This window comes from Physeter macrocephalus, chromosome 20 (genome assembly GCF_002837175.3).
Source record: "Physeter macrocephalus isolate SW-GA chromosome 20, ASM283717v5, whole genome shotgun sequence".
In the NCBI taxonomy this organism is placed as follows: domain Eukaryota; kingdom Metazoa; phylum Chordata; class Mammalia; order Artiodactyla; family Physeteridae; genus Physeter; species Physeter macrocephalus.
Genome location: NC_041233.1, coordinates 37675027 through 37701240, shown reverse-complemented (window position 1 = coordinate 37701240; position 26214 = coordinate 37675027). Strand labels below are relative to the sequence as shown.

The 26214-nt window shown below is 54.0% G+C and overlaps 1 protein-coding gene across 1 annotated transcript in view; it reads right to left on the bottom strand.

Annotated features, from left to right (window-relative positions):
* Positions 1-25975, bottom strand: part of CHAT (choline O-acetyltransferase) — a 55819-nt gene extending 29844 nt beyond the window's left edge. Inside the window, exons 1-7 of the mRNA XM_007130490.3 lie at positions 25939-25975; positions 23687-23789; positions 20362-20553; positions 19430-19548; positions 17597-17650; positions 13706-13886; positions 11623-11800 (exon numbers count right to left, since the gene is read on the bottom strand). Coding sequence (XP_007130552.2) covers positions 11623-11800; positions 13706-13886; positions 17597-17650; positions 19430-19548; positions 20362-20553; positions 23687-23752 — 790 coding nt within the window. The 5' untranslated portion in view covers positions 23753-23789; positions 25939-25975. The remainder of the gene's footprint in view (positions 1-11622; positions 11801-13705; positions 13887-17596; positions 17651-19429; positions 19549-20361; positions 20554-23686; positions 23790-25938) is intronic.
* Positions 25976-26214: the final 239 nt, after the last annotated feature.

Below are 26214 nucleotides of genomic sequence, written 5' to 3'. Positions count from 1 at the left end.
GCAGCCTGGGGGTTCACAGAGGTAGCCGTCCTGGTTGGGGGATCAAGGGACCATCTCTGGAAAGAGAGTGGGTTGATGAAATCAACTGCCCCTCTGGGTCTCAGCTGACCCTGTGAGAATTCAGGGGTGGATTTTGTCTGAGTTCAGGCTCCTTGGTCCAGGCCTCCATCAGGACAAGCGGAGCTCAGCATGGCTAAAGCCTCCTGCTGGACAGTGCCAGCCTGGGCCCAGTGCCCATGGACTGGGTCTCTGCCTGGGTCCCAGGAAGGGAGGTGGAGCCCTTGGGACTTCAGCTGAGATACCCCGGAAAGCTCAACCCATTTCACAGAATTAACTGTGGTTTTACTGTGAGCCAGAAAGACCCCCAAGCCTCACAACCACAGCCGGCAGCTGCTCCTGGAGCCAGGAGAGAGGCTTCCCCGAGGTTAGGGCTTTGGGAGCACCATCTGCAGCAATGACCACCATCCCTGGGTCTTTCCCTGGCACTCTCATCCCCTGCTGTTCCAGTGTGCCCTGTGTGGACACAGCCCTCCCCCCTCCCCCTCTCCTCCTTCCTGGACTCTTCACGGTGACTGACTGGCTATTCCCTTGTGTTGTTAACCTCTTCTGAAAGTGTTCTATTCACCTTCTGCCTCAACTGGAGGGTGGCCCCCCGGAGGGCCCACTTCCCTGAACCTCCTCCTAAGAGACTGTTGTGTCCCCTCACACTCACCAGGGGGCCAGATTGGTAGAGAGCTTCCCCTTCTCTGTTCCTGCTCCTAAATGACTCTTCCTCCTCCCTTTCCCTTTGGAGCTGAAGCTGTTAGGCTTTCATCCCTCCCCTCACATCCTCCTCCTTGCTGCTGGGCTCCACTGACTTCTTCACAGTGCCTGGCCATGATGACCTGGGCTCCTGGCTCATCTTCTTCCTCCCCATCAGCACTATGGCCAACCTTCCGGTAGCTTCGACGTCCCCATGTGTGTGACCTGGCTGGCATACTCCTCTCTCAACCCTTTGACTTCTCACTTTTGACAGTCTAACCTCAGTACCCACTCCCACCATCAAATCTGGGGATGTACCTCTACGAGGAGCCAACCCCCTCTGAAGCGTAGTTCAAGCATGCTGCACCCTGACCACGTTCTTGACTCCTGCTTCACACTCTCTTACCTCCTACTGCAACACGTCTCACCTCACTGACAGCCCCAAAACCCTTGGGCCCCACTGCCTATTTCAGCTCTCCACCACCCACCCCTCTCTTTCACTTCCCTCCTGTGATGGGCTGAACTATGTCCCCCCAAAATTCCCAAGTTGAAGTCCTAACCCCCTGTACCTCAGAATGGGACCGTATTTGGAGATTGGGATCTTTACAGAGGTAATTAAATTAAAATGAGGTCACTGGGGTGGGGCCCTAATCCAACATGACTGATGTCCTTATAAGAAGAGGAGATGAGAACACAGACATCCACACACACAGAGGGAAGACGATATGAAGACACGGGGAGAAGACGGCCATCCATGAGCCAAGGAGAGAGGTCTCAGAAGAAACCAACTCTGTTGACACCCTGATCTTGGACTTCCAGCCTCCAGAAGTGGGGGAAGATAAATGGCTGTTGTCTAAGCCCCCCAATGTGTCATACATTGTTATGGCAGCCTGAGCAGCTAACGAATCTCCTTACTCAGTTCAGATCCCAACATTATAGTCATTCCCCTGCCACACCTGCCCCCCACTCCCTCCGTTATGCTCATCAACCTTGGCTGAACCCAGCAACCCACTTTCTCCTTGCCTGAACCTCAGGACCTGAACACTATGGGAGTTGAGGGGGGGGGGGATGCAAAACAATGTTAATTAATTTCTTCTAAAATGTATGACCCCAAGCCCTCAAATACGAGCTCGACACAGTCCATGAATCTTAGTGAGTTTCCTGAGTAGGCTGTCTTTTCCACTTTGCAAGAGGATATTTCATGTATTCTCTTCTGCCTCCAGTGTCCCATCCTCGCCTCTCTTGGTGCATAGCCGTGGCTCTGCGGATCTGAAGCCAGAAGCCTCTAGTCAGGAACCTCTTCTTATTCCTGCCACCACAGCCACATCCCCGTGGACCTTGGGCCCAGATCCTGTTTTCCCTGTACCAGTCAAAGGCCTCTGATTCTCTGGGTTCCATTTCCTTTTGCCTTTGCAAGAATTCCACCCCTCTGTTTGTGTCCTCTCTCCTCATTAACAATTTCACTTCTTGGATTACTTCCATGCACTTGCCTCTCCTACTAAAAACACTGCCCTTGAGCCCCATCCTCTTCCCACCACTCCCATTTTCCTGCTCTTTCTAGTACCAAAGTGTCTGAAAAGAACCACCCACCCTTCAAGATTCTACTCAGTGACCGTCTCATCAACAATTCCCTCCTGCTATTGGATGGCCTCCATCAGCATACAACCATTCACCCTTCCTAGCACTCTAGTCTGACTTTGGTGAAGGTCACGGATGACTGAGGGTTGCTAAGCCCAGGGTTTCCTCTCTGTCCTGTTCTTCCGTGAGCTCTCAGCATCATCCCACGTGGTCAGCGGCTCTCTCCTTCCCTCTTGGATTTTCGTGACTCATCTCCTGCTTTCCTCTTGACTTCACAGGCTGCTCTTTCGCAATCCCCTTTGCATCTTCCTCTACCTGACCTCCAACGCCCCATTCTTCCATTTCCAGATGATCTCATCCAAGTCCGTGACTTTAAATATCACTTCTGTGCTGATGGCTCTCAAATTTATATCTCTGTACCAACCTCTCCCTTGAGCACCAGACACATAAATCTAACTTGACTCAAGCCGTCTCAGCCCTAACATACTTGGAAAGGACTTCTCCATTCTCTTGCCACTTCCCTCACCTGGTTCTCATCTCAGTGAATGGTACCACCAACTACTCAGCTGCTCACATCAAAAACCTAGGACTCTTGCTCCTTCCTCTTTTCCTTATTGTCACTTCTAGTTTGAAACGTATCTAGACCCCACCCGTGTCTTTCCATCTTCACTCTCCACTCTAGCCCAAGCTGCCTTAATCTTTCATTTTTACACCAAAATTGTATCCTAAGTGGGTTCCCTGTTTTCCTTCCGTGGGAAGGGGCGCTCCAGAGAGGAGAGTTCTGTGAAAGACTGGCTTCCCGCTGTGCAGATGACACAGTCAGTGCTAACTGGATTAATTAGATTTCCAAAGGGAAGGCCCTGTATTCGCCCCCTCCTTTCTGCGGTGCTTCCTTTAGAAACAGCACTTCCATTCAGAAAGCCAGATCAAGTGCCATTAACAAATTAATTCCGATTAGTGCACCCACGCACTCAAACCCCAAGGCAGTCCTGGTCAGTTCTGCAGAGAGATGGCTTGGGCCTGGCCTGCTAATAAAGTGGGAAGCGTACTGGAAACAGAGGTGATTCTTTTGATGCCTGTCTCTTTCCCTGGAGGGGAGAAGAGTGGGATTTGATTACACCATGATCTGCTGAGGGAATCAACTCACTTTCAAATGATAAGTTATTAATTCCCCCACTTGGCAGTGAGGTCGGTGAGAACAGGGTCAACTCTTATACTTCCCTGTGACCCAGGCAGCCTCCGATTTAAGACCAAGACCTTGAAGGTGCCCAAGAATAGAATGAAAGAAAAATTCATTGGTAAGTGGGAAATAAGTCTGGGGCCCAGTATCCTTAGTAGTCCTTCAGTCTTTTATTTAACAAATATAATTGGGGACCAACTGTGTCTGGGACAGCAGATTCAGAAGTTAAACCAGGTAAGGCCCCTGTTCTCTTGGACTTTATAGACTTGGGGGGTGGGGCAGGACAGATAATCAGCATGAATCAAACAAATGAAAAGCTGACTTCAGAGGGTGAGAAATGCAATCAAGATGAGAAAACAGGACAAGGGGACAGAGTGTGCTGGGGAGAGCTGGGGGATGCTCAAGGAGGGTCTAGGGTGGGGCATCTGAGCTGAGTTTGGGATGGTGCAAGGAGCCAGCCAGCCCTGGGGGAAGAACTTTCTAGGGAGAGGGGAGTGCCTGTGGCCATACATCCAAGCCCCACCACCTTCTCATTCTCTCAGTACATTTAGCATGGCCACCTTTGCCGGCCAGACTGCTCTCCTCATGGTACTGGGCAGGTCAGACATGGCCCTGCTGGGCGGTCGACTTTGCCTGCAGTTGGTCTGCTTGCCTGGACAGTGTCCCTCCCTCCTGCCCCTCTCACTCATGTCACAGGGCTTTGCTCAATTCCCACCTCTTCCTACAAAGCCTTTCAAAAGCCTCCCAATTAGAAGGGCTCCCTCCTCTCTCTGAAGTCCTGGAGCATTTATTTGGCACCTGCTGGCTCTACTGCCTTACATGGGTAGACACTGCATTACTATGTACTTAAATCCGCTCCCTCATCTGCCATCCCTTCCCCGATTCCTATCGAAGGGGCTGCTCAGGGCCAGGAGTTCATCCTCTCTGTCCCTTACACTCCCTAGGCCTATCCCAGGTCCTCAGCTTACAGACACTCAGGGATTCTGAATGGTCACCTGGCTGCATCAAAACCTGAGGGGCAGACAGAGGCTCACAGAAGTGTCACCCCTCATCTGGGAATCTCTAATGTAGGCAAGAAAGGAAGGCTCTCCATCTAGTTTCTGAGAATAGGGCTCACTTTGGGTTTGAAAAGTATCAAATCATCCTTCCCAGAAGGATGATTTGAAAATTTTAAGGCTCTTCCTGGATTTCTTATGGGAATGCTCAGAAACTTTCATAAGAGCAGCAGCCTGAAGGATAAGGTCAGCTTGAAGATGAAGAGTTCTGGGACCGTGAAATCACAGGAAGGAGGTAGCCAACCACCCTCCCAGAGGTGGGCTCCATCCCAAATCCCCACCTCACAGCTCTCCCAGTGATTCAGACTCTTGAAATGAGTACCATCCCTGCCCCACAGTAAAACACAACTGCTTCATTTCAGCTGGCCTTCATCCAGCTCATAACCTTCCCTCCCTCAATATTCCTGGACATCCTCAGATTCCAGGGCTAGTCAGCCTCACCCAGAAAGCTAGCACATTGTCAGATGAATTACAAGGGAACAAAAGGTGCCTTCCGTTTCAAGGCACCTCGGCTGACAGTAGGACATGCCATCGGTCCTGGGTTGAAGGGAGGCCTGAGCTCCCCATGCTATGGCAAATGGGGATGAGGCATGGCGCCCGACCCTGGAGGGAGGGGAGCCGATGGGTGTGAGGATGAGATGAGCGTGGAGACGCGCTGGGCACTGCTGCTAACCTTTCACGAGGACCGTCCTGGCCTCAGCCCACTCGCTCCTCCCGTCTGACGTCAGCAGGCCGATTGGAGGTAAGCGTTCATCCTCGTTGGAAGCCATTCTGACTATCTTTCTCAACTGAGTGAACAGATCCCCCTCACTGAGACGGCGGAAATTAATCACAACATCCAAGACAAAGAACTGTGGGGGAAACAGGTCAAAGACGTCACTCAGGGCGGCCAGGCCAAGGCGTCAGGCCCTCCCTGAGCCTCCACACCGGAGCAGGGCGGGGATGCTCGGGCCCATGGCTCCCAAGGTATGTGATGGTTCTGAAGAGTCATAAAGTGGGGGCCAGCCCAACACTGCCGACTGTGCTGGACTCCAAACTGCCCCAAATCAAAGAAGGGAAGGTCAGATTAAACTTACTAAAGAAAGCTTGATTCTGTAGTTCCTAGATTACATAAAACCATTATGTTTGTGGGGAATTGAGTAGAAATGGATACAACTGCTGTTGGAGGGCTGTGTCAATCAAAACTGAAAATGTTCATGCCCTATGATTCAGCAGTTGCTCTTATAAATCCATACTCTAGCCTAAGGCTTAGAGAAACGTATACTCTTGTGCCCAGAAAGACATATAAAGGAATGTGCATATCAGCCTGTTTGCAATAGCAAAGCCGTACAGAGAGCCCAAATGTTCTCCAGTAGGGGAATGGTTAAGTAAATTGTGGTGTACTCGTCCAGTGCATGTTTATCCAGCAGTTAAAGGGAATGAACTAGCTCTAGGTACAGCTACAGGGATAGATCTCAAACACACTGGTGAGTGGAGAAAAAAAGCAAGTCAGCAAATAATATGCAGAGGAAGATTAAAATGGAAAAGCAACACACAAAATGCTCTACGCGTACGTGTACACATATACATGTGCACCTGCGTGTGCTCTGTGTGTTAAGCCTTGTGAGCTGTCGTTCAGCAGTTTTGAAGCTAGAGCCTCGGGCATTGTAAAGGGTCTTATTCCTAGCCCCAGGTCAAGAACGCTTGTCAGCTGGCTGACGTGAGTGCCTGGTCCCACACGCTGAACAGCACACAGGTGGCCTGGCTCAGGGTGGGAGCCTGAGAGCGTTTCTGGAAGGGATGGACGCTAGGGTGCGTGGGCGCTGGGAAATTCTGGGTTTGACTTTTGAACGAAGGTGGAGAAAGGTCCTCGTTTTGTGGCCGGCCAGGTGTCAGGTGGGCTTCGAACCTGGGAACGGCCATCCTCCGATGGCAGACTTAGGGCTCCCGACTTAGACTGAAAATGTCAGATGAGCCCAAGAAGAAAACACTGTAGAACAAAATACCCGGGGGGTCCCCAGGGTGGGTGTCAAACTTGGGTTTTGACAGAAAACAAAACAGCTTTTAGTCAGATGGAATATTTATGTGGAGCCTCAATATATAGAATACACTGTCTGTTGTCGGAAGTCCTCACACTCGGCCTGTCCCCTGGGCCCCCATGGACTCTTTTTTGTTCCCTGGAACCCAGTCTGAGGACCTTGTGGGCTTGTGACACTGGCAGACCTAGGAGGACTTCTCACCCTTGAACAAGCCACTTAACCTAAGTCTCGTTTCCTCATCTGTCAAATGGGGATTCCAAGGCCCCCTCTGCAGGACCATCGTAGGATCAGATGGGATGAACGGAAGTGCCAAGCCCACAGTCTGGACATGGAAGTCCTGATGGTCAGTCTGTAAGCTGTCCGTCTGTCTGTATGTGGTCTCCAGGAAGGCCACGGCCTGGGTGACTGCATGTGGAAGGGCTAAGGACATGGCTGGGTCTCATGAACGACTCTCAGTCCATCCAGGCAGTTCTTTGAACCTGACCTGGCTGGTCAGGCCTGAAATGGGAACCCACTGAAGGCATTCTCAATTGATGACTCTCCTCGTCCTTAAAATCCAACCAGCGGAGAGAAATGGGACTGACCAGGAATCAAGACACCCCACTTTGGGGCCACCCTTCCCCAGCTCACCGTGTGACCCCGGGAGGGGGTTGAACACCCTTGGAGAAGCAGGGATGGATGAGCACACGTGCACCTCTCCCCAAGCCTGAGAGGCTGCAGCAGCAAGGGGCCGCCTACCTGGTTGCAGCAGGCCACAATGACGTGCTCAGGCTCCGGCATGACACTGCTCTTCTGGGCCACCAGCGTGTCCTGGGTGCGGCCGGGGAGCCGGTAGGAGGAGAAGAGCCCGTAGTATTGCTTCATACAGAGCTGCTGCCCTGACAGCTGGCCCTTGGCACAGTCAGTGGGGATGGAGTGGCTGGAGGGGAGGGAGGGAAGGGAGGCAGGGAATCAGAGTTGATTCTACTCTAACCCGATTAGGCAAAGCGGAGCAGAAACACCAGAACTGCATGACCACGGTTGTCAAAGAGCTCGATTTGCCACTTTCTACAGTAGTGGAGTGGCCCGTGGAGCCCCTCGGGGTGTTCTCCGGCCTCCGTTAGCCTCCCTCGCCCCGGCCTCATGCACTACATGTGCACAGTTGGGGATCTGGCCATTTCAGCCCTCTGGGCCTTTGCTTCTCCTGCTCTGCTTGGCACGCCTTCACCCTCACTCCTGCTCTCAACTAATATATTTAGAAAACTCCCTCTACTCTTTTTAGAGCCTACTCCTTCATCACCTCTTCTAGAAACCTCCTCTGAGTTCAAGGTGGAACGTTCTCTTTCTCCTGTGGTCTCAGAGTGTCTCATGTACTTTCTTCCTTCCTTTTTTTTTCCTCCTCCTCCTCCTTCTTTCTCACTCTCTCTCTTTCCCTGTCTTTCCTCCTCCTCTCCCCGCCTTCTGCCTTCCCCTCCTTTTCCTCTTCCTCTTCCTCCTTATTCTTCTCGCTGAGCCCTGAGGGTAACAAGCAGGCAGGGGGCGTGCTGGGTGGGGTGTCCCACGGCCCTGCTGCTCCAACTGTGCGTGTCGGACTGAACTGTAATGACCAGCTCACGACAGGGTGAGTGTGGGACTCCAGAAGGAGCTTTCAGAAACTTGTAACATGTTGACAGAGGACGTTTGTGTGTGTTGAATCTAATGATAAAACAAATGGTGTCGTATTTTGTACCTTTGGGCCATTTTTCTGCTAATTCGTTTCTGCGGTGTTTTACAGACACTTTACTAAATTAAAAGAATATATTGGTCCTTCACCATAGATCATTTGAGGAACACTCGTCCAAGGTGAAAGGAAGCCAGTGCATTGAAACTGAGTAAAGAGATGGTCAGAGAGGTGGAGGGACTTGTGAGTCTCCTTGGCAGTGGAAAAGTGGTACCGTTTCATTCTTGGGGCAGTGAAAGCCCCAGAAGGCGAGAGCTTTCAGGGTCAAGATTTGATCTGTTTTGCTTTTGTAATGGCCCTGGTTCTGTGTGGAGAATGGGTGGAAGTGGGTCAAAAGAAGAACCAGGAAGGAGGCTGCGGGCTGCTGGGAAGGTGATGGGCCGGGGGAGGGTGGTGGGAGGAGGGGAAGGGAGGCATGGGAATGGGTTCTGGAGGGAGAGTGATGCACCTGCACTTAGACTAGATGAGCAGGCGAGGGAGAAAGACACCTCAGGTGATTTCTAGGGTCCTGGATTCACCACCGGGGGTGTGTGGTGCGTTTACTGAGATGGCAGGACAAGGTGAGGATCCAGCTGGGGTGTGGGGAGGGACCCCAAAGGCCCACTGGGGATGACTCAGCTTGCAATGACCGGGAGGCACCCTGGTGGGGACATCGGGGGGTCAGATAATGGAGTATGGGGCTCATGGGGACCGACACAGCTGTATTTTGTGCTGTTGATGTGTCTGTCTCGCCAAACGGTCTGAGAACCTTTTGAAGACAGGGATGAGGCCTTATTTCCCTTCACCTTCCCAACATCAATTTGCAAAGTGAGCAAATGAATAAATGAGTAAATGAAGCGTCTAAAACAGGCGCTTGGGCAATGGCATAAATTTCCAGCCTTAAGACATTAACGGTGATCAGATGTGGGAAACTTCACGTGGATCTGTATGGGTATGCATGTCTGTATGAGTGTGCCCACACGCACGCACACAAGCGCACGCACACACACGTGGGAGTCTGGGGTCTAGACTGTCGGCGATGGAAGGGTACAAGGTCGTGGGTGGTGCCCTTCCTCCTCTGCTGTCCAGCTGGACAAGGTAAGGGGTGAAGCTCTCTGAAATCAGAGAGTCAGAGTGTCAGCAGCACTGAATTCTGGGGGATGGCAGAGCTCTCCCAGCGAGGAAGAGAGACGCCAAAAAACCACCACGAGTAACAGTAGCCGGAAGGTCTGGTGACCCAGCGAGGGAATGGTACGGTGAGGAGTGAGCAGACAGAAGTCTAGGAGTGTTTGGTTCAGAAATGCATGAAGAGCCTGCTGTGTGCTTAACTTAGGGCTGAAAGCTTTGAAGGCGTCATCTCATAGGACAGTTGCAGAAGCCCCAAGAGGCTGCTACTATTATTATTTCCATTTGACAGACAGGGGTATATAGCTAGCAGTGATTACTCACCCAAGATCGACACGTCCTGTGTTGTGGGCGTCAGAATTCAGAATCAGGTCTGCTGACCCCAGGGCCCAAGCCCTGAGCTACTCTGCACTTTGGGTCTGGGGGCCTGCCCCCTCCTCTCCAGAGGAAACATTACACCATGATCTGCTGAGGGAATCAACTCACTTTCAAATGATAAGTTATTAATTCCCCCACTTGGCAGTGAGGTCGGTGAGAACAGGGTCAACTCTTATACTTCCCTGTGACCCAGGCAGCCTCCGATTTAAGACCAAGACCTTGAAGGTGCCCAAGAATAGAATGAAAGAAAAATTCATTGGTAAGTGGGAAATAAGTCTGGGGCCCAGTATCCTTAGTAGTCCTTCAGTCTTTTATTTAACAAATATAATTGGGGACCAACTGTGTCTGGGACAGCAGATTCAGAAGTTAAACCAGGTAAGGCCCCTGTTCTCTTGGACTTTATAGACTTGGGGGGTGGGGCAGGACAGATAATCAGCATGAATCAAACAAATGAAAAGCTGACTTCAGAGGGTGAGAAATGCAATCAAGATGAGAAAACAGGACAAGGGGACAGAGTGTGCTGGGGAGAGCTGGGGGATGCTCAAGGAGGGTCTAGGGTGGGGCATCTGAGCTGAGTTTGGGATGGTGCAAGGAGCCAGCCAGCCCTGGGGGAAGAACTTTCTAGGGAGAGGGGAGTGCCTGTGGCCATACATCCAAGCCCCACCACCTTCTCATTCTCTCAGTACATTTAGCATGGCCACCTTTGCCGGCCAGACTGCTCTCCTCATGGTACTGGGCAGGTCAGACATGGCCCTGCTGGGCGGTCGACTTTGCCTGCAGTTGGTCTGCTTGCCTGGACAGTGTCCCTCCCTCCTGCCCCTCTCACTCATGTCACAGGGCTTTGCTCAATTCCCACCTCTTCCTACAAAGCCTTTCAAAAGCCTCCCAATTAGAAGGGCTCCCTCCTCTCTCTGAAGTCCTGGAGCATTTATTTGGCACCTGCTGGCTCTACTGCCTTACATGGGTAGACACTGCATTACTATGTACTTAAATCCGCTCCCTCATCTGCCATCCCTTCCCCGATTCCTATCGAAGGGGCTGCTCAGGGCCAGGAGTTCATCCTCTCTGTCCCTTACACTCCCTAGGCCTATCCCAGGTCCTCAGCTTACAGACACTCAGGGATTCTGAATGGTCACCTGGCTGCATCAAAACCTGAGGGGCAGACAGAGGCTCACAGAAGTGTCACCCCTCATCTGGGAATCTCTAATGTAGGCAAGAAAGGAAGGCTCTCCATCTAGTTTCTGAGAATAGGGCTCACTTTGGGTTTGAAAAGTATCAAATCATCCTTCCCAGAAGGATGATTTGAAAATTTTAAGGCTCTTCCTGGATTTCTTATGGGAATGCTCAGAAACTTTCATAAGAGCAGCAGCCTGAAGGATAAGGTCAGCTTGAAGATGAAGAGTTCTGGGACCGTGAAATCACAGGAAGGAGGTAGCCAACCACCCTCCCAGAGGTGGGCTCCATCCCAAATCCCCACCTCACAGCTCTCCCAGTGATTCAGACTCTTGAAATGAGTACCATCCCTGCCCCACAGTAAAACACAACTGCTTCATTTCAGCTGGCCTTCATCCAGCTCATAACCTTCCCTCCCTCAATATTCCTGGACATCCTCAGATTCCAGGGCTAGTCAGCCTCACCCAGAAAGCTAGCACATTGTCAGATGAATTACAAGGGAACAAAAGGTGCCTTCCGTTTCAAGGCACCTCGGCTGACAGTAGGACATGCCATCGGTCCTGGGTTGAAGGGAGGCCTGAGCTCCCCATGCTATGGCAAATGGGGATGAGGCATGGCGCCCGACCCTGGAGGGAGGGGAGCCGATGGGTGTGAGGATGAGATGAGCGTGGAGACGCGCTGGGCACTGCTGCTAACCTTTCACGAGGACCGTCCTGGCCTCAGCCCACTCGCTCCTCCCGTCTGACGTCAGCAGGCCGATTGGAGGTAAGCGTTCATCCTCGTTGGAAGCCATTCTGACTATCTTTCTCAACTGAGTGAACAGATCCCCCTCACTGAGACGGCGGAAATTAATCACAACATCCAAGACAAAGAACTGTGGGGGAAACAGGTCAAAGACGTCACTCAGGGCGGCCAGGCCAAGGCGTCAGGCCCTCCCTGAGCCTCCACACCGGAGCAGGGCGGGGATGCTCGGGCCCATGGCTCCCAAGGTATGTGATGGTTCTGAAGAGTCATAAAGTGGGGGCCAGCCCAACACTGCCGACTGTGCTGGACTCCAAACTGCCCCAAATCAAAGAAGGGAAGGTCAGATTAAACTTACTAAAGAAAGCTTGATTCTGTAGTTCCTAGATTACATAAAACCATTATGTTTGTGGGGAATTGAGTAGAAATGGATACAACTGCTGTTGGAGGGCTGTGTCAATCAAAACTGAAAATGTTCATGCCCTATGATTCAGCAGTTGCTCTTATAAATCCATACTCTAGCCTAAGGCTTAGAGAAACGTATACTCTTGTGCCCAGAAAGACATATAAAGGAATGTGCATATCAGCCTGTTTGCAATAGCAAAGCCGTACAGAGAGCCCAAATGTTCTCCAGTAGGGGAATGGTTAAGTAAATTGTGGTGTACTCGTCCAGTGCATGTTTATCCAGCAGTTAAAGGGAATGAACTAGCTCTAGGTACAGCTACAGGGATAGATCTCAAACACACTGGTGAGTGGAGAAAAAAAGCAAGTCAGCAAATAATATGCAGAGGAAGATTAAAATGGAAAAGCAACACACAAAATGCTCTACGCGTACGTGTACACATATACATGTGCACCTGCGTGTGCTCTGTGTGTTAAGCCTTGTGAGCTGTCGTTCAGCAGTTTTGAAGCTAGAGCCTCGGGCATTGTAAAGGGTCTTATTCCTAGCCCCAGGTCAAGAACGCTTGTCAGCTGGCTGACGTGAGTGCCTGGTCCCACACGCTGAACAGCACACAGGTGGCCTGGCTCAGGGTGGGAGCCTGAGAGCGTTTCTGGAAGGGATGGACGCTAGGGTGCGTGGGCGCTGGGAAATTCTGGGTTTGACTTTTGAACGAAGGTGGAGAAAGGTCCTCGTTTTGTGGCCGGCCAGGTGTCAGGTGGGCTTCGAACCTGGGAACGGCCATCCTCCGATGGCAGACTTAGGGCTCCCGACTTAGACTGAAAATGTCAGATGAGCCCAAGAAGAAAACACTGTAGAACAAAATACCCGGGGGGTCCCCAGGGTGGGTGTCAAACTTGGGTTTTGACAGAAAACAAAACAGCTTTTAGTCAGATGGAATATTTATGTGGAGCCTCAATATATAGAATACACTGTCTGTTGTTGGAAGTCCTCACACTCGGCCTGTCCCCTGGGCCCCCATGGACTCTTTTTTGTTCCCTGGAACCCAGTCTGAGGACCTTGTGGGCTTGTGACACTGGCAGACCTAGGAGGACTTCTCACCCTTGAACAAGCCACTTAACCTAAGTCTCGTTTCCTCATCTGTCAAATGGGGATTCCAAGGCCCCCTCTGCAGGACCATCGTAGGATCAGATGGGATGAACGGAAGTGCCAAGCCCACAGTCTGGACATGGAAGTCCTGATGGTCAGTCTGTAAGCTGTCCGTCTGTCTGTATGTGGTCTCCAGGAAGGCCACGGCCTGGGTGACTGCATGTGGAAGGGCTAAGGACATGGCTGGGTCTCATGAACGACTCTCAGTCCATCCAGGCAGTTCTTTGAACCTGACCTGGCTGGTCAGGCCTGAAATGGGAACCCACTGAAGGCATTCTCAATTGATGACTCTCCTCGTCCTTAAAATCCAACCAGCGGAGAGAAATGGGACTGACCAGGAATCAAGACACCCCACTTTGGGGCCACCCTTCCCCAGCTCACCGTGTGACCCCGGGAGGGGGTTGAACACCCTTGGAGAAGCAGGGATGGATGAGCACACGTGCACCTCTCCCCAAGCCTGAGAGGCTGCAGCAGCAAGGGGCCGCCTACCTGGTTGCAGCAGGCCACAATGACGTGCTCAGGCTCCGGCATGACACTGCTCTTCTGGGCCACCAGCGTGTCCTGGGTGCGGCCGGGGAGCCGGTAGGAGGAGAAGAGCCCGTAGTATTGCTTCATACAGAGCTGCTGCCCTGACAGCTGGCCCTTGGCACAGTCAGTGGGGATGGAGTGGCTGGAGGGGAGGGAGGGAAGGGAGGCAGGGAATCAGAGTTGATTCTACTCTAACCCGATTAGGCAAAGCGGAGCAGAAACACCAGAACTGCATGACCACGGTTGTCAAAGAGCTCGATTTGCCACTTTCTACAGTAGTGGAGTGGCCCGTGGAGCCCCTCGGGGTGTTCTCCGGCCTCCGTTAGCCTCCCTCGCCCCGGCCTCATGCACTACATGTGCACAGTTGGGGATCTGGCCATTTCAGCCCTCTGGGCCTTTGCTTCTCCTGCTCTGCTTGGCACGCCTTCACCCTCACTCCTGCTCTCAACTAATATATTTAGAAAACTCCCTCTACTCTTTTTAGAGCCTACTCCTTCATCACCTCTTCTAGAAACCTCCTCTGAGTTCAAGGTGGAACGTTCTCTTTCTCCTGTGGTCTCAGAGTGTCTCATGTACTTTCTTCCTTCCTTTTTTTTTCCTCCTCCTCCTCCTTCTTTCTCACTCTCTCTCTTTCCCTGTCTTTCCTCCTCCTCTCCCCGCCTTCTGCCTTCCCCTCCTTTTCCTCTTCCTCTTCCTCCTTTTTCTTCTCTCTCTTTCTGTCTCTTTCTCCCCTCCCTCCTTCCCTTCCTTCCTTCTTTCCTTTCTTCCTTCCCTCCTTCCTCCTTCCTTCCTTCCATCCTTTCAGCCCACAAATGTGACAGCACTCTCCGGGGCCAGGCACCAGGATCTGGGCATATAGCTGCAAACAAGACCTGAGTTTCCTGTTCTAACGGGGAGCAGGTCTGGGGTACGTAGTGGGGCAAAGACAGCAAGCAGGTAGTGAGACAGGGTGATGAGACAGTGACTGGGGGGCCAGAAAGAGTGACCAGGGACAGCCTCACTGTGGACCAGACCTGTGAGCTGAGCCCTGAGGGTAACAAGCAGGCAGGGGGCGTGCTGGGTGGGGTGTCCCACGGCCCTGCTGCTCCAACTGTGCGTGTCGGACTGAACTGTAATGACCAGCTCACGACAGGGTGAGTGTGGGACTCCAGAAGGAGCTTTCAGAAACTTGTAACATGTTGACAGAGGACGTTTGTGTGTGTTGAATCTAATGATAAAACAAATGGTGTCGTATTTTGTACCTTTGGGCCATTTTTCTGCTAATTCGTTTCTGCGGTGTTTTACAGACACTTTACTAAATTAAAAGAATATATTGGTCCTTCACCATAGATCATTTGAGGAACACTCGTCCAAGGTGAAAGGAAGCCAGTGCATTGAAACTGAGTAAAGAGATGGTCAGAGAGGTGGAGGGACTTGTGAGTCTCCTTGGCAGTGGAAAAGTGGTACCGTTTCATTCTTGGGGCAGTGAAAGCCCCAGAAGGCGAGAGCTTTCAGGGTCAAGATTTGATCTGTTTTGCTTTTGTAATGGCCCTGGTTCTGTGTGGAGAATGGGTGGAAGTGGGTCAAAAGAAGAACCAGGAAGGAGGCTGCGGGCTGCTGGGAAGGTGATGGGCCGGGGGAGGGTGGTGGGAGGAGGGGAAGGGAGGCATGGGAATGGGTTCTGGAGGGAGAGTGATGCACCTGCACTTAGACTAGATGAGCAGGCGAGGGAGAAAGACACCTCAGGTGATTTCTAGGGTCCTGGATTCACCACCGGGGGTGTGTGGTGCGTTTACTGAGATGGCAGGACAAGGTGAGGATCCAGCTGGGGTGTGGGGAGGGACCCCAAAGGCCCACTGGGGATGACTCAGCTTGCAATGACCGGGAGGCACCCTGGTGGGGACATCGGGGGGTCAGATAATGGAGTATGGGGCTCATGGGGACCGACACAGCTGTATTTTGTGCTGTTGATGTGTCTGTCTCGCCAAACGGTCTGAGAACCTTTTGAAGACAGGGATGAGGCCTTATTTCCCTTCACCTTCCCAACATCAATTTGCAAAGTGAGCAAATGAATAAATGAGTAAATGAAGCGTCTAAAACAGGCGCTTGGGCAATGGCATAAATTTCCAGCCTTAAGACATTAACGGTGATCAGATGTGGGAAACTTCACGTGGATCTGTATGGGTATGCATGTCTGTATGAGTGTGCCCACACGCACGCACACAAGCGCACGCACACACACGTGGGAGTCTGGGGTCTAGACTGTCGGCGATGGAAGGGTACAAGGTCGTGGGTGGTGCCCTTCCTCCTCTGCTGTCCAGCTGGACAAGGTAAGGGGTGAAGCTCTCTGAAATCAGAGAGTCAGAGTGTCAGCAGCACGCGCACGCACACACACGTGGGAGTCTGGGGTCTAGACTGTCGGCGATGGAAGGGTACAAGGTCGTGGGTGGTGCCCTTCCTCCTCTGCTGTCCAGCTGGACAAGGTAAGGGGTGAAGCTCTCTGAAATCAGAGAGTCAGAGTGTCAGCAGCACTGAATTCTGGGGGATGGCAGAGCTCCCCCAGCGAGGAAGAGAGACGCCAAAAAACCACCACGAGTAACAGTAGCCGGAAGGTCTGGTGACCCAGCGAGGGAACGGTACGGTGAGGAGTGAGCAGACAGAAGTCTAGGAGTGTTTGGTTCAGAAATGCATGAAGAGCCTGCTGTGTGCTTAACTTAGGGCTGAAAGCTTTGAAGGCGTCATCTCATAGGACAGTTGCAGAAGCCCCAAGAGGCTGCTACTATTATTATTTCCATTTGACAGACAGGGGTATATAGCTAGCAGTGATTACTCACCCAAGATCGACACGTCCTGTGTTGTGGGTGTCAGAATTCAGAATCAGGTCTGCTGACCCCAGGGCCCAAGCCCTGAGCTACTCTGCACTTTGGGTCTGGGGGCCTGCCCCCTCCTCTCCAGAGGAAACAGCCCTACCCTGGTGGGGCTGCAGGTCTAAGCCTCCCCCACAAGTCTGGGTAAGACTTGTTACTCACTTGTTACTCCAAGGTTGGATCAAGTTAAAAAGAAAGCGAAGCTTGCCCCTGTGCCTTCCTCAATCTGCCACCTCCTGGCTGTGTGACCACGGACAAGGCCCTTAACCTCTCTGAGCCTCAGCTTCCTCGTCTGTGCAATGGACATTGCTTTGGACCCTTCTTTCTTTCCAGCATCTGACGCCCTTATATTTCCTGCCTCTGGGGAATCTGAGACCCTCTCACGGGGTCGCCCACGCCCTCTCACTCTCTCTGCTGCTCATGGGCACCTGGTGCTTGGCTGGAAAAGAGACTTTCCTCCTAAAATCAGTGACGAGCCACTGTGCTTATGCAGCTCTCTCCATCTGTCAGGACACCTTTGGGTTCACTGAGTCAGCTCACCCATTTCTCAAGCTTGATGGGGTTGAGGAAACAGGCTCAGAGTGGGGAGCCCATTCCTTTCATGTAGTGAGTAACAAGGCTGAACTCACCATGACCGCGCTCCAACAACTTTTCCTTCCCCACCTTTTGATATGCTCTCTATATTCCTGACACACTTAATCGTGGCATGTGTATATATAAGACGTAAGGAGGGAGGGGGGCATGTTAAAGAGATCAAGGAGGGATCGTGCTTACCCCGGGGAAAGTAACCATTCATGGCTCAGCCAGCTGGGGTAAAGGTCGTTCTGATCCTCAGGAAGTTCAGGGGGGTTGTTTGCTCTGTGATGGGAGGCCAGAACACAGAGCTGGAAAAAGGCAAGTTCTCTGCCCTCTGGGAGCTCCTTGGCTAGTGCGGTAGGGAGACAAATGGGTCAACAGACTGTGTCAGAACAGGGTTCTACCCTTCTCAGGCTGGGCTCTGTCCTACCTGTCCAGCAGGGCCTTGTAGCTGAGCACACCGGAGATGAGGTTGGCTGCAAACCTGCAGAGAGAGATGAGGCCTTAGTTTTTCCTCTCCTGGGCCCAGGCTCCCTCCCTCCCTCCATCCTTCAGCTCCCTTCCTCCCTCCCTCCCTTCTTCCTTCATTCCTTCTTCCTTCTTCTCTCTCCACCTCCCTCTGACCCTTCCTCCCACCTCCTCTCTGTCTCTCCCAAACTCATGGACCACCCACCAGATGTCTGGCCTTGATGGTACACTAATCAGGTGGGGTTCCTGCTGCCCTGCCCCTACCCCCCCACCCCGCCCCGTGCTGTCGGTCCTTCACAAACCCTTGGATTAAAAATGGTCCTGAAGGGGGCTTCCCTGGTGGCGCAGCGGTTGCGCGTCCGCCTGCCGATGCAGGGGAGCCGGGTTCGCGCCCCGGTCTGGGAGGGTCCCGCGTGCCGCGGAGCGGCTGGGCCCGTGGGCCATGGCCGCTGGGCCTGCGGGTCCGGAGCCTGTCCTCCGCAACGGGAGAGGCCACAGCAGGGGGAGGCCCGCATACCACAAAAAAAAAAAAAAAAAAAAAAAAAAAAAATGGTCCTGAGGAGAGAACTGGGGGGGAGGAGAGGAAACTGGAAGGTGAATGAAGAGGAGGAGGAGGAGGAGGGAGAGGAAGCCAGGAGAGGCCACAGAGCAGGCACGAGGGGGTTGGACAGTCAGGGATGGGGTTCTTCCAGGTGAAGTCCTGTGCTGGGGCTGGACTGGGCCAAAACCCCGGGGTTCTGGGAAATCCAGTCTCCTGGGGAAAGTCAGTCATTTGGTCCCCTTAATGCTAATGAAAAGGAAAGTGGGTGCTGGCGTGGGGGAAAAAAGGCACCAGACAACCTTACCACGGGACCCTGTCATCTTAACGGCCCATGGATGATGAGTCTGGCTTAATTGCATCAGGAGGAATACGCCCCCTTCGATGCAACTTTGAGAACTGTTTCCGGAAGTTGTTCATCCATCCACACACTTCTGCCCAGGGAAGGCCTGGCTGCAGGAGAAGGGGGAAGCCTGCCCCCGGCCAGCAGGTTGGTCAGGCTGGTCTTGGTGAAGAAGGAGGGGGGCAGGGGTCTTCCAGCATAGTTGAGCCCTGCTCAGAGGCCAAGGTGGGCCCTGCCTCTTGTTTCTTTTTTTTTCCTCCCTCTGAACTGTCCCCATGCTGTGCCACATTTGGGTCTTGAGGCCAGAGACTTGGGTTTGGCTCTGAGAGACTCCGGCAGGGAGACCCTTCCTCCCGACCCGACCCTTGCGTAAACGGCCCCTCCGTTGTCATCAGTGGGCCCAGAGGCCGTTCCAGGGGCTCAGTGAGCTCTGAAATTGCAGCAGATGGCAGAGACTCTGGCGGTGGCTGGCGGGAAGAAACCATTTCCACTCCCTCAGAGCCTCTGTCCAGAGCTGGGGGGCTGCAGGGCAGCAGAGGCCCTCTGAGATAGCCTGGGGCCGTGGGTCCCAGTAAGAAGCCCCAGCCTCAAGCGCTGGCAGGATCAGAGGCTACAGGCTTCCTCCCAGGGCCTCAACCAGGCCCAGACTGCCATGGGGACACCTGGGGGCCCGTGACCTCCCCACCCCACTCCAAATAGATACATTCTGAGGAAGACCCTGTATTTGTTACCCACGTGCCGCTTGCCTAACCTCCTTCTGACACCATGGCCTGGATGCCACTGTCTCAGGGCCATTCGGCCTCAGAAAGCTCAGCCGAGGCATGAGTTTCAACCTCTCCTTCCTGGTGCTGGTGCCAGGCCCCCTCCTCCAGGCAGACTCCCAAGCTGTGAGCCCAGGAGCATGGGGGCCTCACCTTAGCTGGTCACTGGTATCTTGGAAGTGCTGCCGGGCAAAGATAACAGCTGGGCTGGAGTTGACAGGCAGGGCCAGTCGGTTATTGAGATACATGTCATTCAGCCAGTACTCAGACACCTGCCAGGGAGGGTGGGGAAGGGTGCCATTACCCCCAATGGCCACACACATCTCGCCTGTGGAGCGCACCAGTCCCATCCTGGCAGCCCCAAGGGAAAATGGGGGCCCTTCACTAGATCATGTACTTATTTCATTCATTCATTCATTCCACAAACATACGCTGAGCCCCACTTATGGGCTAGGGCCTGTGTGCTCCCCGTCTACCACGCCTGTCCTTCAGCTTTGTCCCATACTATCTCCTTTCTTCCATCGCAGTGTTCATCCTGGTTGTTTACTGCTTCATCCATGTCCCCTGCCTATTCTTATGAGCGTCTCATTCCTGCTTTCACCCCTCTCTGCTCCCCTGACCTCACGCTATCCTCTGCTGTCCCCATCCCTGTTACTCACCTGCCCCCCCCATTTCTGTCCCCCATCTGCCCCCATCTCTGTCTCTGTCTGTCCCCCATCCTTATCCCCATCTGTCCTCCATCTCAGTACCCTATCTCTCCCCGTCACCCCATCTCTATCCCCATCTGCCCCCATCTCTGTCCCTGTCTGTCCCCCATCCTTATCCCCATCTGTCCTCCATCTCTGTCCCTGTCTCTCTGTCCCCACCTGTCCCCTCTCTGTCCCCATCCCCATCTCCCATCCCAATCTTGTCTGTCCTTCACCCTTGCTCCTTACCATCTCTCTGTTGTCTCCCCCATGCCTGGCCCTCCATCTGCCCCATCTTTGTCACCTACCTGCCCCTCATCCAAATCCCTCTGTCTCCATGACTGCTTTCTGCCCCCTGCCCCATGGGTTCCTTGTTTGCCCCCTCCCAGCAGCTCTTACCCAGTTGGCTGTCTTCTCCTGCCGTTCCAGGAGCTTCTGCTGCAGGGTCTCACCGAGGCCACCAGGAGCCCCAAACCGCTGCACGATGGCCTGGCTCCTCCTGAATTGCTCCTCAGGCACCAGGTGCTGCATGCACCGCAGGTAGGTGGCCAGGGTCTGCTGCAGCGGGGGCACGGGGAGTTTGGGCAGCCCCTGGAAGAGAAGGTTCACAGGCTTTGGTTCCTCTTCTCATGTGTGGCCCATGCCTGTCCCCAGATGGATCCCCTGTGTCTATTTCGATCTGCCCCATCTTTGTTCCCTATCCTGGGACTCATCTGTTTCCAGGGCTCAGCTCAGCAGAATTGTGAACTTAGGAAGCTCCTGTTAGCTTTCTCCCACACCCCAGACTGGCCTCTAGGAGGGGACAAAGTGCAGAGGAAAAGACCTTGATGCTGACACCAGACAGACATGGGTTCATGCCCCGACTCTGCTGCTGACCATCTGTGTGATCTTGAGCAAATCGCCCCTACCTCTGTGCCTCAGTTCCTACCCTGTAAAACAGAAGTAATAACCTCTATCTCTCATAAGATCAAAGAGATCACGAATATGAAAGTGCCTATAAACCATAAAGAATGAGTGTAAGATGAAATGGTCCTGTTATTGATATTGACTGCTGGCCACTCTTAATTTAGGACTTGTTCCCAGCTGGGGCTCCACAATCCAATTGATCTCCGGACCCAAAGGGTGTGACTCTAATGGAGAGATTTGGACAGTTGAAAGGTGGTGTGAGGTATAGTTCACTGCTTGCCCTAATGACCAGAATTCTGCCTGATATTTCCTGGGAAGATGACTCATGCCCTGGGCTCCTTATTAAATCCCACCCAGGGCTTCCCTGGTGGCACAGTGGTTGAGGGTCCGCCTGCCGATGCAGGGGACGCGGGTTCGTGCCCCGGTCCGGGAGGATCCCGCGTGCCGCGGAGCGGCTGGGCCCGTGGGCCGTGGCCGCTGGCCCTGCGCGTCCGGAGCCTGTGCTCCGCAACGGGAGAGGCCCCGGCAGTGAGAGGCCCGCGTACCGCAAAAATAAATAAATAAATAAATATATCCCTCCCAGTTATGAAACACAGGGAGGGGCATTTAGCTCCACGTGGGTATGGGGCGCAGGTAGGGGGGAATGCATTGGAAATTTTTCCACTCTTAATCTCTCCAAGCCTCAGCTTCCTCATTCATAAGACATAAATAACAATTCTTATCTGAGAGGGGCACAGAGAGAATTAAATAAGAGAAACAACTGGCCCCAATTAGGCACATCATAAAATGTTATGATATTACTATCCTTACCCCTCCAGATGGATTCCTAAGACAAAACCCATAATACCTGGGTGGCCCCAAAGTGTCTCAAGAATCGAAGTAGAACTCCCCACCCATGTCCTCCTGATCTGGGCTTCTCAGTTTATGAGCTCTGTCACCCTGGGATCTTGTGTGTGTTCAACAGTGTTATGGCTTAGCCTGGGAAGGAATTTTTGTCCCATTTTCAGATGAGGAAACTGAGGACCAGAGGGTGAAGAGGCGAATCCAAAGTCATCCAGCCATTCCATGGCAGAGCCAGGACCTGAAATCAGTCCCTGCTCCCCACCACCGACAGCCCTTCTGTTCCTTCCTCCTTGGTCGTTCTCTCCCTTGCCCTTTTCCATCCATCCTTTTCCTTCTTCCTCACTTAGCTGGTCACAATCGGAAAGCAGGACTTTTCATACAACTACTTAAACTTTACAAAGCTGACAGATGGTGGGCTGCCTTCTTTTCAGAGGTTTCTCCTCTGTGGGGTGGTGGGGTCAGTGAATTTCCACCCCGGCCAGGCTGTGGAGTGAAGGGGGTCCATTGAATGCTTACCTGTGCTCTGCTCCTGCTGCTGCAGGGACTGAAGCAGACCCCACCCCCATCCCCGGGAGCTCTGGGCAGGCGGCCCCCAAGTGTGAGTGAGCCGGAACGTGTGCGCTGATGAGGGAAGGGGCTCTGCCTGTCTGAGCCTGTCTCTAGAGTTCACTGCCCTAGGGGGAGGGAGGAGGGTGTCAGTGCCAACTACAGGCGGCTCCTGCCCTGGGGAACCCTTGAGGATGGGTCCGGGCAGCATTCCAGGTTGCTCAGCGCGCTCCCAGAGAGCCAGGTCCAGCCTCCCCACCAAGCTGCTCTAGTTCCCTCTTCCTTCTCTTGGGGTCTTGGGGGTCTGTGTGGTGGGTGAGTGGGGAAGCATCTACAGAAAGCGCAGTCCAGCTGGTGGCTTGGCCAAGAGTGCCAGCAGATCTGGCCAGAGCCCCTGCTAGAAACAGGCTACCCTTCTTCGGAGCTCTGACAGTGACTCAGCTTGGGTCATGGGGAATCAGTGATGGGTAAGAAGGAGTGAAGCAGGAAATCTCTGCTCAGATGTCTCAGCCCCTTGGGGGCTCTTCCCAGACTCTCGTGGGCTTCTGGCCTTGCCTGGGTACAGAGGCAGGGACTTGTACAAATGAGGGTCTTTGGGCCCTGGGGTCTTAGATCAATAAACATTTCTGGGCAATTTATGAGAGCCAGGGCTCACATTTCTGGGCTGGACTCAGGGACAATGGAGATACAGAGCCTGCTCTCAAGGCAGCCACAGTCCAAAGGGAGGGACGTGCCACGGACCAGAGGCAACAACAGAGGTGTTTGTCAGGTTGTTTGTCTGGACAGTGTGGTGAGCAACTTCATGAGGAGAAGCCAGAAAGTTCTGATCAGGTTTTCAAATGAAGCCCTGGGGTTAGGGTTGGGGTAAAGAGGTGTCAAGAAGACAGGAACCGCCGTGTGCAACAGCCTGAAGGTCAGATGTGTCGCTCTATCACTCTGGAAGGTGGGTTGAGTATGGTGGGCAAGGAGGATGCCTGCCCAGGGAAGGGTGGCATTGTCTCAAACCAGTGGGGAAGACGGTGCTGAAGGCTCCAGGGCTGACAGCAGCTGGAGCTGGGTTGTGACAAGGCTTAGAGTAGGGAATTCAGCCTCATCCTAAGGCAGTTCCACTGGGCTCACAGCCATTGGAGGAGGAACTTGGAGAGAGGGGAGGCTCTGAGAGAAAAGAGAGTGCCTGGCTCAGGTCAGGGGCTCTCCCTGGCCTTGGAGGTTAGGAAGTGTGGCTGTCAGCATTCCCTGACGCCACTCCCAGCCCCTCCAGGCCTCCCCAGGCTCCTCAGCAAACTTGCGGCAGGGCTGCAGCCTGGGCCTCCTGCCCAGGAGAGCACAGGGCTAGGGGCCAGGCAAGAGTTGGGGGTCAGTCCCACTCAGGACTGTTCTGGAAGCAAGAGTTCGTGAGTGGGGAGAGAGGGATCCAAACGTCACTTACAGGCTCCTCCTCACTGCTGGGACTTTTTGTTGCCATCTTAGGGGGCGTTTTTTCGAGGATGGGCATCTTGGTGACTCCTGATTGGGGAAGCAGAGGTGTGGACCTGGGGACCAAGAAGCAGAGAGGCATCAATACAACAGCCACCTAGACCGGACCCTTCACTTCCCATAGCCTGGCACCCTGCCCCTGCCCTGCGAGGAGGCCAGAGCTGGGCACTAGTGTTCACAGCCCTCTTTGTGGGCCTGGTCCCAAACTCCTGACCTCCAGACCAGTCCACACACTGACAACAGTGTCCTCTCTGACTCCATATAGGAGAGGGTGGGGCCTGAAATGAGTCTCCAATTGGCACCTGCGCCACAAAACTGCTGTCATCCAGCCTCAGCTGACCACCCCAGAGCAGCATGGGAGAGAGCAGGGCTGGGCTTGCTCATTTCAGATCCATGAGGGGTCACTGGCAGAGCACTTGCATTGTTCCTGCCTGGGACCCGATAGATGTGTGCTTTGCAGATTAAAATCTCTCTTTCCCACTAGACTGTGAGCTTCTCCAGGGCAAGACTACACCTGCCGTGTTCAGTGCCTCACCTCTGGGCTGTAGCCCTGTGCCTGGCATGGAGTAAAATCAGTGTCGGGTAGCTGAGGACAAGGAATGCATGTGCATATGAATGAATACAAGGTCCTCTAAGGCTCTGGGCTCCAGGAGACACTCTAGGCTTACCGGAGACTGGCCCGTGGCCAAGGCAGGGAGGACCCTGCTGGATGGGCTGTGACTTAGGCAGTCTCCGGTCGGCTGGCTCCCAGTGTAGGTGGCATGAGAATGCTGAGGGAGATGGTAGAGGGAAGTTAGGCAGCCCAGGCCCCTAGGGGCCCCCTGAATAGGCCTGTAAGGAGGTGGATTAATTCTGAAGGTACAGTAGAAGTGAGCCAGGCCAAGAGGGGCAGAAGCCAGTTTTTCAGGCTAGTGGGGCCCAACCTCTACCCTCAGGGCCCAACCTCTATCCCTAAGCATAAGCCTGCATAAGCATAAGCACCCACCCATGATTTCCACTCATCCATCCCCTATTCTCTCCCAAGAGCCTAAAGCTAAGACTTAGCCCATTCTACCCCCAGGCAGACACAGTGGGAGAGGGAGGTTGGGTGCAAGGCACAGCTGACCCTAAGACACAACATCCAGAAAGATAGATAATCCCGGCCCAGGGGTGGAGGATCCTGGGGTTGCCTGGTAGCACTGGGCAGAGAATGTAGAGTCCTTGCGGGCACCGTGCCACAGCACTCTGGACTAGGTGCTCCCCAGACCGGTGAGCGCCCTGTAGCATAGGGGTGCCGCTACCCAGGCATCCAGATGAGAGTCGACCCCAGCGCCATGGGAGTTTTGAGGGGGCGAGTAGGGCAAGGCCAAGGTGGTAAGGGCCCTACAGACAATGCAGCCAATGCCTCCTCTTGCTCTGGCCCCCAGCCAGCCCGTAGCGGGAAGATACTAGTCAAGCCTCAGAGACCCCATGTCTCGGAGAGGCACAGGAGATTGAAGTAGGATGGTTTCATGGGTGCCAAATGGGAGGGCCTTGTTCAAGCCGGCCAGCTGGTCTTCCTCACTGGCCCTTGGGCTGGCGCCTAAAGGGTGTATTTGTGTCGGTATCTTTCTACGTCAGTTTGGTGCCCTCCACTCCACACTCCCACCAGCCTGGCTCCTGAAGCCTGCCTGAAGGGGTCTCTGCTTTGCCCTGAAAGCCGAAGCCCAGCTCAGCCCGGGCACCACAGGCTACCCGCGTGCTCCAGGGCCTCCCTGCCACCCGGCTTACACTTGCCACTTGCGCCCACGCCTGCACCCCATCTCCGGCCTCCGCGAGAGAGAGTCGGAGAGAGGCAGGTGCATGCCAGCACTTCAGGGGGTTGGAGTGAGACCTGCAGACCCTCCAACTGGGCACAGAAAGGGCAGACCTTGGCACTTAGCAGATGGGGGTTCAGAAGTGTGGACACACACGTGAAGCCGCAAAGCTGACAGTCAAGCCTGTCCAAGCCCTTTCCCCCAACTTCGCACCATCCAGCTCCCCGTCCCCCTGACCCCACCCTGGGTGGAGAAACACCAGAGCCACAGAATCCCGCACTCTCCTGGCCGTCCCCCGACGGCAGCTGCCCTTCGGGACTCGGAGGACTCCGCGGGTTCTGGGGCCTCCCGGCCTCGGCGCGGTCCCTGGACGGAGCCTCCCTCCCTCCCGGCTCCCCGCGCTGTGCTCCGCCAGTCCAGCCCTACTCACCTGCTCTCCTCGTCTCTGCTGCCTCGGCCGCCGCTGCACCGCACCCAGCAGATCTAGGGGCTAGAATGTGAGCCGGAAGGGATTCGGGGGCGCGTCAGCAGTGTGGGGGTGGGGGTCACCGCCTCAGTCGGTGGCAGAGCCTCCGACGTCGCCGGGTCCCCAGGCCTCGCGACTGGCTGCGAGCGAGCCGGCCGCGCCAGTCGCCTCCCCTCTTTTCTCCTGTTCCTCCTCCCTCCCCTTTCTCCCTTTTCCTCCCTCCCCCCAGCCCCACCCCTA